This window comes from Rhizopus microsporus, assembly GCF_002708625.1.
Source record: "Rhizopus microsporus ATCC 52813 unplaced genomic scaffold scaffold_1, whole genome shotgun sequence".
NCBI lineage: Eukaryota > Fungi > Mucoromycota > Mucoromycetes > Mucorales > Rhizopodaceae > Rhizopus > Rhizopus microsporus.
Genome location: NW_019671916.1, coordinates 1,685,431 through 1,697,286, shown reverse-complemented (window position 1 = coordinate 1,697,286; position 11,856 = coordinate 1,685,431). Strand labels below are relative to the sequence as shown.

At 38.7% G+C, this 11,856-nt stretch overlaps 3 protein-coding genes across 3 annotated transcripts; 1 reads left to right on the top strand and 2 right to left on the bottom strand.

Annotated features, from left to right (window-relative positions):
• The first annotated feature begins 232 nt into the window (after nt 1-232).
• RHIMIDRAFT_310267 (chitinase 2) lies at nt 233-2,438 on the top strand. Its single transcript, XM_023614641.1, has 2 exons — nt 233-1,000; nt 1,054-2,438. Exons 1-2 carry the CDS (start codon nt 697-699, stop codon nt 2,373-2,375), a joined length of 1,626 nt encoding a protein of 541 aa, XP_023471300.1. The 5' UTR covers nt 233-696; the 3' UTR covers nt 2,376-2,438.
• On the bottom strand, nt 2,419-5,272 carry RHIMIDRAFT_288450 (uncharacterized protein). The gene is made up of 5 exons (XM_023613567.1): nt 4,679-5,272; nt 4,204-4,545; nt 3,662-4,146; nt 2,734-3,608; nt 2,419-2,680 (listed from the first exon to the last, which is right to left on the bottom strand). The coding sequence occupies exons 1-5, from the start codon at nt 4,841-4,843 to the stop codon at nt 2,631-2,633; spliced, it is 1,917 nt and encodes a 638-aa protein (XP_023471299.1). The 5' UTR covers nt 4,844-5,272; the 3' UTR covers nt 2,419-2,630.
• Nucleotides 5,273-7,139: 1,867 nt separating this feature from the next.
• On the bottom strand, nt 7,140-9,298 carry RHIMIDRAFT_254340 (Dbl homology domain-containing protein). Its single transcript, XM_023611084.1, has 8 exons — nt 9,212-9,298; nt 8,970-9,145; nt 8,659-8,917; nt 8,540-8,591; nt 8,374-8,481; nt 8,121-8,311; nt 7,608-8,059; nt 7,140-7,556 (listed from the first exon to the last, which is right to left on the bottom strand). Exons 2-8 carry the CDS (start codon nt 9,079-9,081, stop codon nt 7,456-7,458), a joined length of 1,275 nt encoding a protein of 424 aa, XP_023471298.1. The 5' UTR covers nt 9,082-9,145; nt 9,212-9,298; the 3' UTR covers nt 7,140-7,455.
• Between the last annotated feature and the right edge of the window lie 2,558 nt (nt 9,299-11,856).

The following is an 11,856-nucleotide window of genomic DNA, read 5'->3' as shown; positions in this document are numbered from 1 at the left end:
AAATTTAAGCTATTACACAGTCAACATTGCTGATTGTATTAAAGTAATACGATTGTTCATCAAAACGTGTATTCTTAAATTTCCATTTTGAATAACAAGTTTAATAATGCTGCAAAAATCATAAAATTCATGCCTGATTTACCTGTTGACATGTAATTAGTTATTGTAACCTAAAGATGTTACAACTCCTTCTAAAAAATGACAAAGAACAGCTGGTATAATTTGCCTTGTTCCTCCCTCTTTTTTTTTCTTCTGGACCCTTTTTATTCAGTCAGGTTCCCTTTTACCCTTGTCCAGGATATTTGGTTACACGTGATTTTTCTTTTTTGTTCTCTCTTTACTGCATTATTACATGTGCATAGTAAACAATGCTTAAACCAGATGACATACATACGTCTATGAATGCAACTGACTGATCATGAAATAACCGCTTCTTTGTTTTCGAACGATATCCCTGCCATTTCTTCCTTTTTATCTCAATGTAACATGAGTTTTAATATGTAATATATTACTTGATATTATTACTTGATATTACCTATGACCCTAAACTTATTCAGTAACGTGTAACTTGAGCTGCAATGGGAAAAAAAAAAGATAATGAAGACATGGCAACATTAGCTCACGCATATAAATACTCACTGGACATCCTGACATCAAATCGTTATCTTTACACTTTTCTTTCCCTTATTCTTCAACATGCTTACTCGTACTTTCCTTGGAATGGCTATATCTGCCTTTTTGGCATCGACTGGTGTTCAAGCTGCTTGGTCCTCTCGCGGCCCTAATGTCATGTACTACTGGGGTCAAAATTCTGCTGGTGGATCAAATACACAAGCATCCTTAGGCACTTACTGTGAATCTGGTCAAGTCGATGCCGTCCTCCTGTCCTTCCTTCACGTCTTTAACGTTGGTGGTATCCCTGAGATTAACCTTTCTAACGCCTGTGCTGGTACCTATTTTCCCAATACTCAGCTACTTAGTTGCCCTGCTGTTGGTGCTGGTAAGTGTTAGATCTTTTGTTGTCGGAATCTCTTAACATTTCTTTCTTGATAGATATCAAGAAATGTCAAGACAAGGGCGTCAAGGTCATTCTCTCTCTTGGTGGTGCTGCTGGTGTCTACGGTTTCACAAGCGATGCCCAAGGACAACAGTTCGCACAGACGATCTGGAATCTCTTTGGTGGCGGAAGCTCAGACACACGTCCATTTGGCGATGCTGTTATTGATGGTGTCGATCTTGACATCGAAGGTGGCTCATCTACGGGTTACGTTGCTTTTGTGAACGCTCTTCGTCAAAAGTTCTCCAGCAACTTCCTTATCGGTGCTGCTCCTCAGTGCCCCTTCCCTGACGCCATTCTCGGCAGTGTGTTGAACTCGGCTAGTTTCGACTACGTCAATGTTCAGTTCTACAACAACTATTGCTCTGCTACTGGTTCCTCCTTCAACTTTGACACCTGGGATAACTGGGCCAAGACGACGTCACCTAACAAGAACGTCAAGATCATGCTTACGGTTCCTGGCTCATCTACTGCTGCAGGCAGCGGCTACGTTCCCATGTCTACTCTTCAAACTATCGTTCCTTCTCTTTCTTCCAAGTACTCCAGCTACGGTGGTGTCTCAGTTTGGGATGCCTCTCAAGCCTGGAATAACGGTGGCTTCAACTCTCAACTCTACTCGCTTGTCCACAGCGGTGGCTCCACTCCTCCTCCTTCCTCTTCTTCAGCTACCAAGACAACAACAAAAACGACAGCAACAAGCACCAAGACGACGACTACGACTGCCCCTACTGCTACCAGTACACCTGGCAGTTGTCCTGTTGCCAATCAGCCTTGCTCTACTCAAAACCAATATGCTTGTACAGCCGATGGCAAGTACGCTGTCTGCGACCATGGCAAATGGGTTGCCTCCTCCTGCCCCTCCAACACTGTCTGTATCCCTACCACCGATGGTACCTCTATCTACTGTGGTTATGCTACTGGCTCTGGCAGCACTTGCCCTTCAGCCAGCGCACTCGAAGTTACAGCTGCTTCCTTCGGCTCTAAGAATGGTCCTGTGCCTCGCCCATACAAGGCTTCCAAGGTTGCTGCACAACTCGCTGTTACTTCCACTGACAAGAATAGCTTTGAAGCTGTTATCAATGCTCGTCGTACCACGCTCACTCCCTTTGAAAAATCTGTTACCATCGAATTCACTACACCCTCCAACATCAAGTTTACCGAATCTGATATGGGCCCCGTTCGTCAAGTCGGCAACAAGGTTCGCATTCAAGCCAAGAATGACTATAACGAATCCATGACCCTCGTCGTCAAAGTCAAGGGTTCCATCAACTCAGGCGTCTTTGTGGCTCCCAGTACTTCTGCTTGGAAGTTTAAATAAATACTGTATTAGATAATAAAAAAAAAAAGTGCAATAACGTTTTATTGTACGCATTAAAGCAGATTTATGTAGTATTATATTATTAAAATTATATTATATATGAATTAAGTGTGAAAAAGTGGTGGAAGAGCGTGTGGGTGTATGTATATTATATATATGTATAGAGCAGTGTCATAGCAATAATTTACAATGTGTGTTTTGCGTCAAAAAAATCAAAAAAAAGGGGGGAGGGGGAGTTTGTACAAAAGATTCTTCTTAAAAGTGGAGTGATAAAGGTGGCGTACTATTGTGCTTTGGCGTTGCTGCTATTAAAATACAAGAGTTCAGTTTTGGTTGTTTCTTATTTTTATATATTTACCTTCATTCAACTGCTGTTGAGCAGCAGCCATGGCCATCTGCATAGCCGTAGCCTTGTTTGCACTGGATGTACCATTCACGACAGCAGCCATGTTGGCAGCAATCATACCATTGGCCATGGCCACTGCTGCCTGTTGAGGCGTTAGTTTCGTACGACTGGCTTGACGTTTGATGGGAGAAGCAGTAGGTCCTATTTGATGGACAGGCGTTGCTGACGGTGACCGGCTAAACCCTTGTTGAAGAGGTTGCGGGGAGGAGGATGGTTGTGGTTGCTGTTGTTGTTGTTGCAGCAGCTGCTGCTGTTGTTGTTGTTGTTGCAGCTGCTGCTGTTGTTGTTGTTGGGCTGCCGCCGCTGCAGCTGCAGCTCTAGCTTGATTGATCATATTGAGTGGTGTTAAAAAAGGAACTGTCATAAGATTTCTAAGCTCTGTCTCAGACAGAAGCTGTACTCTATGTTTGAGATATAAGCTGCTCATTTCATCAACGACCAATTCATTTCCATCCTCATCATCTGTATCACTATTGTCTGAGTCAAACCGAAAGCGATCATACGTAGTTTCTTGCAGCTCTCCTGGTCTTGTCTTTCCGCCAGTGGGTCTGTAGCGTGCAGAGTACCCGCATCTGTCAATAAAGATGCGACCGCCACGGCCCACACGTTTCCGGTACCGTGTACGTGATGGTTTGTTCGACAGCGATTGAAAGAAGTGGTGTGGTGTAGATAGAGGAAAGGGCTGATAAGGGTCTTCTGTGACATCCTCGTACGGTAAATCGACTTCCTTTCTACGAGCCAGTTCAGCTTCAATGGCTAATTGAGCAGGCGACTTTTCGATACGAATATCTCGTCTAAGCTTATGCAAAGGTATCTTGATAGTAGCACTATACACAACAATAAGTATACACAAGGTACCTTTTCAATAATGTTCACTTACCCAGAAGATCCACCGATTGACACTTTGCGCTTCTTCTTGGAAGACAGATGAATCAAGTCTTCATCTTCTTTAATACCCAGCTTGCGTTGGTAATCTTGCAGTAAAATCTTTTTATCAAAGACGGCGTGCTCCAGTACCAGGCTTTCCTTTCGAATCTTTTCACGTCGTAGGACCATTTCCAGCAGATTACGAGCCATTTCCATCTCAGACCGTAGCTTACGTAACCTTTCCAGCGACTGTTGATCTGTACGTCGTGTCTTTCGCACAGGCTTTGTTTCACGACGACGAAAACAGATATAAGGATCAAGTTCGTTTTTCACAGTCTCTTCTAGCTTGAGTTGAGGGACGATGGCTTTACCTCGTCTCTCTAATCGGCGTTTTCGCCAGTGTTCAAAGACAACAGGAAGACTAGGACAACTATTTAGCTTGGAGTAATCAGGCACATGTTCTTTGAATGTTTTAAAATCAGGTGTTTGCTCAGGATCCTAGTATAAAAGCGTGGGTTGGATTTTTGCAATTAAAAAAAAAATAGGGAGACATACCAAGTACAGATGTGGCCAATTTTGATTGGTTATTGACTCACACTCGTTCATAATACTCTCAAACGTATCTTCAGAAAGTGGTTCTCCAGGATATTGCTTATTATATGACTGTAGAAAGGTATCATCCTCTTCGTCCATGACGTAGGGACAACCTATACAGTCCTCCACAGTTGATGAGAACTTGATAAGTGTTGTTGACTCTTTATATTTTTTCTTGTAGAGGGCATTATATTCATTGTCTGATATCAATCGAGAAGCATCAGGAGTAGGGATGTACTTTTCTATGGTCACGCCGGTTGTCACAGCCGCTTGCGCAGCAGAAATAGCAGCTTGGAGGTCATGCTACCAATACAAAAATAAAAATGAGTATGATTCGTCGGATAAATGATTCATGTATAAATTGTATTATAAAATAAATCACACTTTTTTAATACAAGAAAAAAAACTCCCAAATAAAGGACTATAGTAAACCTACCTCTTCCTCCTCTTCTTTCTCTACACCTGTTTCTATCTGAGGCACTGCTCTTTGAATGTTTGTAGCGTCCGCCAAGTCAGGGAGTTCATGTTCTTTGTAAATAGGGAGAGGGTGTTTGGGTGAGAGCTTTTTCACTCGAAATCGAGACACCATCTGGTTTGTCATTCTTGAGATCCGTAGTTGAACTTTTTTTTGTTTTGCTATGCTTTTTATAAAAAAAAATAGAAGTCTCTCTACAGCAAGCAAGACTAAAAAAAAGAAGCTACTTCTTTAGTTCAAAAATAAAACTTTTTTTCTACTAGGGTTGCTTTCTATTTGTTTCCAAAAAGATGATTTTGGGAAAAGCTCCTTCGGAAATTTTTTGCCGACGTCATTCGTCTGAGAATGAATATAAATAGCATCATAGTGAAACCAAAAAAAAATAGCAAAGTCAGGCTAATGCAGAGAAGCAATCTTCAAAAGCTTGCCATGGAGTATTAATATCACTCAAAAGGATACTGTTGCACGACATTAAGTATTATTGAAAATATCATGTCTTCTTTTCGAGAGTTTTTCTCTTTTCATTTTACTCTTACAAACAGATCATAAGTGCTCAATAGAATTTTAACCCAATATAGAGAAAGACTCCCTTTTTGATGTCATTATTCTTAGGAGTGGACGCGTTATTCATTACAATGCATCAATCTTTCAAATCGCGTTTAAAATATCCATAATGTATATCTAATTGCAATTGTGGTCTGTGGACAGTACCTCTAGTTTTAATGGAGTACATAACATGATTACTTTTCCTCAGCAAAGATTTCAGATCAGCCATCAAAACCAATACAGAAGCAACAGCTTTTCCAATTCATTAGAAATTGGTGATACTTTCAATCATATACTTACCACAAGTCCAATATACCGCCATTTATCCCTTAATAATTATGTTTGGACTATTGAAAAATTAAGCCTCAGTCCACTGGTGCCATAGGTTGCTTAAATATCATCAACTTTGTTCGATTACATAGACCTGAGCGTGTATTAAGACCATGTATACAACAGTCATCGCATCCATATGGCTGGATTAAAGTAGCCATCAAGCGGCAGATTAGATAAAATATCATGAATAATGGAGTCGCCATAAAACCATGGCATTCAAGCATACATGGATAACTACTTGATAAGTTATGAAATAAGCCGTCAAGAAAAATTCCGAAGTCAGTGGTGTAGAAAAAACTTCGCAACTTACAAATAAAGCGTAGCAGAATCATTCGTTTATATCACGACGACTACTCTCTTTTAGAATTTCTATTATCACCACTTTGAAAAGTTTATTGGTGATCTTTAAGAAGAATAACCATATGTTGATCAGTCCATTCTCTACAGCTGAACATTAAATAGAACAGTATCAATGTCTGGGTAGCCCTTGAAGCTCTATCCACTGCTACTTGATTTATCTTGCAGTAAGTGACTTAACCAGACCGGCGCCGTTTTGGTACATTATTCATGCGCTTTTGATCACAGTACTGGTATCCCAATTCAGGCCGGCTTCTTTATAGGTGGTAAATCTTTCTGCCAAAGCATTCAAGGAACAAGGCTTGAAACAGATGGCGTTGGTATTTCTATATTGAAGCAAGATTTTGATACAAGATATCGACAGAAGAATCATGAAACTACACCAGACTAACCTAGTGTTCTGGAAGGATCAAGCAGCAAGAGTACGAAAAAACAAAAGCAAAGGGAAAAGTACGTCAAAAAAGTCACAGCCCAATAGTAAAATGAAAAAAGACAAATTTACCATGCTAACCATCCGAAAGTGATGACATTCTTGTCTTTTTTGACGCTCTTTGATCTTACTTTGGGTCCATGCTTCGTCTGGCTTTGTCTCTCGGTTTGCCTATCACAGCTTTGATAGTCAAATCCTACCGTTACATGCAACTACCGTCGGTTGACAATTTCACTACACACGTCAATGAGTAAGGGAACCTCAATCCATAATGTTTGTTGGAGACGGAAGATTGTGCGTCGATTCCCACATTAAAGAATCCTTTACCTCAGTCTTCCCACGTTTCGCTCCCGCTTTTGGCAGTGTGCCATGCACACGGCTTTATATTATCTGTATCACCAACGGTTCCCTTCACAACAGCTGCTTCACCGTTTGATTTCCTGGTTGCTTTGAGAGCCTCTAGTTGTCCTCTATGTTAACAATCAGAGTCTGAAGAGCACTTTGTGTGATCCTTAATCAAACAAACGGTATGGCGATCCATTTCTATTCGTGCTTTCCCACAGCAACTGCCAACGTCCTCACAAATGAACGATTTTGCTGTCGATCAAATGACAGCTACTGCTTGAATCCTCATTAGAATCTGGAGGCTTCAACGGGAGCTTGTCGTTGATGACGATTGTGAACATATGCTCATCTCATTAGTCTAGGGACTTTAAGGTATAAAGTAAGCAGTATTGTCCATGATATGTAGATCAGAAAAAGAAAAAAGAAAAAAGAAAAAAAAAAAGGAATATACACGAGCACCAAGGTTCTTATCAAGCATAAAAGACAGCAAACTGCCCAAGATTGATTGACTACGAACACCATTAAACGTAAGTTTTATATCCGTCTTATTTTAGGTCAAGCGACTGTATGATTTACTCAAAGGAGAGACAAAGGGATGAGACAAGAGGTTGAGAAAGGGAAGGAGTGGGATGGGAGAGGAAGGGCATATATTATATACATATAAACTTTACAAAGTTGTTGAAGGGAGTAATATGAATGAGTGGAATGGGGTGTTGAGAAAGGTATCCTAAGAGAGCGAGACGGATTTACTCGATTCATTAGAGATGGTAGTACCTTGTTTTCTTATGGAGCCCGGTGGCGTTAACTTGCTGCTATTACTTGTTTGCACTAATTTTTAATCAGCAAAAAATGGCTCTATGCTGTCATGTATACACTTACATCTAGATTGCATAGTTAGCTGCTCGATACGTGAAACTGAATTTTCCAAGCATGCTTTCCATTTCATTTGCTCTGCTTTACTGGGCAGTTTCATGATATGTACTGTAGGCGATGCCATAAAGGTTGTATTGAGCGAATCCACGCCTTGGAAGGAGGAAATGATTTCGATACAGTAGCCTTCTTCGTTCACTTCATCTTTTGGAAGTAAGCGTATCTTTGCTCTTTCCAATTGAATATGGCCTTTGTATTGTAAGTTGTTTTGCTTTCGTCTGACATAGACCAGCATATCAGAAAAGAGGAAATAAGTCCTTTCTTCTTGTGTGTTTGATTTGGTGATTTGTATAAAATCACCCTGTAAATACAGTCTACGTTCTGCCCTGATGCCAAATGGTTGATCCGTCATGGTCGTATGTATCTCGTACACCTGATCGACATTTTTAGCTTCTGCAATTCTACATTCACGCAAGCATAAACAAAAGGGAGAATGTTTAATGAATCTATCATTCGTTTTACCTCATCTTGAACTCCTCAAACAGTTGCTCTACGCGTTGCTTACATTGCATCAAGCCAGCATAATCAGGGTGCAAAGAATATGTACTGTCCGCCAAAGCAGAAAGTAGTTTTCCATAGCGTGGAATACATGAAACAGGCGTTGTTAGTAAATGCAATAAAGTTTTTTCTTTAGTCAAGCCCTTTTCTACTGACTAAATCATTTGAGTATATTAGTCAAACTTGAACTATACATGTGATTCCTGTCAGTGTTTACCTCTGAAAACTTTTTAAAAGGCGGATATCGATTTAGGCGTTCGACTGTAGTGACCATAGTACTGTAATTATCAAAATAGGTGTGATATGCTCCTTGAATCTTTGGAAACTATACATGTGGTAATAGGGTCAGGATAGTCTTGGTTTTTTTTTGGTTTTTTTTATACCCAAGTGAGTACAATGTCGGACATGATCTGTGTCGGACCCCAAATGGCTAGACTAAAATAAAGTAAAAATGGTTATTGAAAAGCAAAAAGACACAAAGGGAGAGGCGGGATGATCTTACCGCTCTTCTAGGCTTGTTAAAATTTCTTGATGTACACGTATGATGTCTTCAAAATTACAAAATAGCCAATTCGTTTCTCTTTCGGTACAAGGAGGCTTTTTCATGCCCAAAAAGCCATATGAAGGTTGCTTTGCGCTTTTACGCAAAGGCAAGATGTATGAATCTCTAAGGACTTCTAATACGTTTTTTATGTACATCTTCTCTGAATTATGTAATTCCTTAATAATCGACTCTCTCTTTTGATGCATCATCTCTTGATCTTAAATAAAAAAAGTATAAGCCCATATACCATCCATGACACTTGTATTTACCAATGAGCCCATCGTCAACATCATCATAATCCAAACTGTCAATAATATCAAATTCTACATGGTGATTTGATGTCATCCAATCAGGTGTTGCAGATGCCCCTGAGCTTGACATCTCACTTAATCTTAAACTCGAAAGGTTACTGCTAACTGCACTGATAATACTTGGATCTGATTTTCTAGCAGTAGACTTGTCAATTACATTATGCTCTGTTTCATGTTGTCTTGAATAATTGGTTCCATACATTTTCTCTTTTCCTCTTTCTCTATTGTTAAATGAGTGTTTGGGTATAGTTTACGTTTAATAAAAGAGAGAGAGAGAGAGAAAGAAAAGAAAGAGAGAAATAGAAAATGAAATTCCCTCTGTTTTGTACTTCACTTGATCGTCGTCACGTCGTTATACAAAAATTGCAGTTACCCGACGAATATGCGTGCAGCCTTCCCTTATTTTTGTATAACCAACTGTTTTTTGAACTACCGCATTACTGTAAAGCCTATTACTTTTATTATGTTTTATTTTTAACAAAAATTCTAATCACACCAAATGGATATATGAATCATCCTCTACACTAAGCAAGAACACGTCTTTATAGCAACTGCACTTTCTCGATTCATTTGTTTCCAAAGTAACCATGGCAAACAAATCTGTCTTGATTTTGGGTTCTAGAAGCTCAATTGTCTATGAAACATCCGATTACATTGCCCTATTAGGTAACATACATTGATACCTCAAGTGCCTCAGTGCTCTCGTTGTCATAAAAAAAAGACCTTCACTTTTGAGTTAGTAATCTCAATTTGATTTTGATTTTTTCTGTTGATAATCATTGGCTTGAAGCATTTGACATTTGTCCTTTTTCTTGCGTTTCCCTTTCTTCTTTTCTTCTTACTTCCTGCAAAATACATTTTGTTATTTTGTCTTTTAAAGCCTTGTATGCCTTAAAAAACCATAATCATCTGATTTTTTTTATGGTAAACTGGTAAAGAGAACCCTTTTTATTCTGTGGTCGTACAAATGCTTTCCACACAAAAAATTTTTAAGTTTCTTTCTGTACGTTTGGCAGCAGAAAGCGGAACTTGTTGATTCAAATCACAGTTGCGGGAGTGGAAAAGAAAGGATTATTGAACTAACCAGCATTTGTATAAGCCCTGCGTTTGACGATTTTGTAAATACTTAAAAGATATATTAAATATAGTTAAAGAAAATATGAGGTTTATCACTATCTCTTTAACAGACATTTCACATGTAGCAATAGCATGCGGTTAGTTTATAAAAGAGATAGAGATAAACAGATCAATCACGTATCATTATAAACAAACAATTACTATCACATCCAATTAAGGCTAGCTTCAAGGAGGCTATTTGAATTTATGTACAACTTGAACTAGCGTATTTGTTAATCTTTGGGCAGTGATTTCTGAATGAAAAAGTTTGTTGATAACAGCACTAATGGAAGTGGTAACAAGAAGAAGCGCTATCTGATCCGAGCGAAAGTGGGTCTGATTAAAACGCATATAGTCTATTTATCAACATCTGTATTTTCGTTATATTATTGATTATCTTGAAACTACAGATAAGCTATCGGCATGGTCAAGGCTTCCGGTTATCCGGGGTGTAGTGGGCTTGAGGCGTATATCAAAAAGTTACACAGACGCTGCCGCTAAAAGTCAACAATATCTATGATAAGGTAAGCCCAGTTTATATAGATAACGCATTCGAAATGATAGCATGCATGATAGATTGAAAAGGTGGGTACACTAAACACAATTTGGAACCAGCCAAGAAAACATCATTAGATGTGATTAGGTTACAGCATTGTTTCTTTGTTATTCACAGATTAATCATGTTCTCTCTCTCTTTATAATATTACGCTTCCCAGCCATTGCATATAATTATGAATACGGCTTTCTTTTGCATTTAAGGGTACTTCTTCATTGAGTAAAAGATTCAGATATCATTCAGGAAATTAGTGGTTAATATTAAACTTGTTCCTGTTGACTCTTATTAATAATATAGCTCTGTATTCGCTTATATACTCTAATAGTTAAAATATACGCTATTGACGAATGAGACAGTTTGGTGTGCTATTGATACACAGCTCTTTTAAACTGACGGTTGAAGCAATTCGATTGAGTATTTATAACTATACCTATTTGATGCAAATAATTGAATAAAAGTATCAATGTACGATTATGTAACTTTTATGCAGGGCCCTTACAGCTATGCTCTTACACATCTCAAGACAGACGAGATGCAGAGTTACCTATCCCAATTCAATAATATTATTATCAGCTAAGAACAACTGATTAACGATTATGATACTTGTGTGTTCAGCTATAGTTCTTTCAAGAATCATGCCATTCAAAAGATTATTTGGCTACTCCATCAAACCCAGGTTAGATATTGTGTCAATAAATTATAAAACAATGTGAAATCGTGTATTAATACGTTTCTTACAAATGCCTCACGGTGACTTCAATAAATCCAGTATCATAGTTAACAATGGGGTCATGATCTTGCTTGTCCATGCTTGTAAAAAATGTCTCTCAGGGTTCTACAAGAGATGTTTTTAATTGATGTAATGTCTACTTCATCAACGTTAACCAACAACTTGATGTTATTGTATAAGTATTCAATATCTTCCAGTACCGATTTTAATGATCGATTGACAATGCTCAATTGACCAACTCTAGTAATTTTATATTTTACGGGTCAGGCGTTAAATTGCTGATCGTATCTACATAAGTTCCAGTTGACTCAAGTCGGGCTCCAGATGTGATATAAATGAAGAAGTGCTGAGTGTTTGATTTGGAAATGGACAACGGGTAAACAATAACTTCCAATTGTATCCTTTTATTTGTGTAAATAAGAAGTGGAGAAATATATAAATTA

Excerpts from the sequence above, each read along its gene's own strand:
- RHIMIDRAFT_254340 (XM_023611084.1), bottom strand. The coding sequence starts at position 9,081 with ATGTCAAGCTCAGGGGCATCTGCAACACCTGATTGGATGACATCAAAT. Across the intron at positions 8,918-8,969 it reads TGTTGACGATGGGCTCATTG|ATCAAGAGATGATGCATCAA; the intron begins GTAAATACAAGT and ends TTTTTATTTAAG. Across the intron at positions 8,060-8,120 it reads TTTGAGGAGTTCAAGATGAG|AATTGCAGAAGCTAAAAATG; the intron begins GTAAAACGAATG and ends GCGTGAATGTAG.
- RHIMIDRAFT_310267 (XM_023614641.1), top strand. The coding sequence starts at position 697 with ATGCTTACTCGTACTTTCCTTGGAATGGCTATATCTGCCTTTTTGGCA. Across the intron at positions 1,001-1,053 it reads TTGCCCTGCTGTTGGTGCTG|ATATCAAGAAATGTCAAGAC; the intron begins GTAAGTGTTAGA and ends CTTTCTTGATAG.
- RHIMIDRAFT_288450 (XM_023613567.1), bottom strand. The coding sequence starts at position 4,843 with ATGACAAACCAGATGGTGTCTCGATTTCGAGTGAAAAAGCTCTCACCC. Across the intron at positions 4,546-4,678 it reads AGAAAGAAGAGGAGGAAGAG|CATGACCTCCAAGCTGCTAT; the intron begins GTAGGTTTACTA and ends TTGTATTGGTAG. Across the intron at positions 2,681-2,733 it reads TCAACAGCAGTTGAATGAAG|CAGCAACGCCAAAGCACAAT; the intron begins GTAAATATATAA and ends GTATTTTAATAG.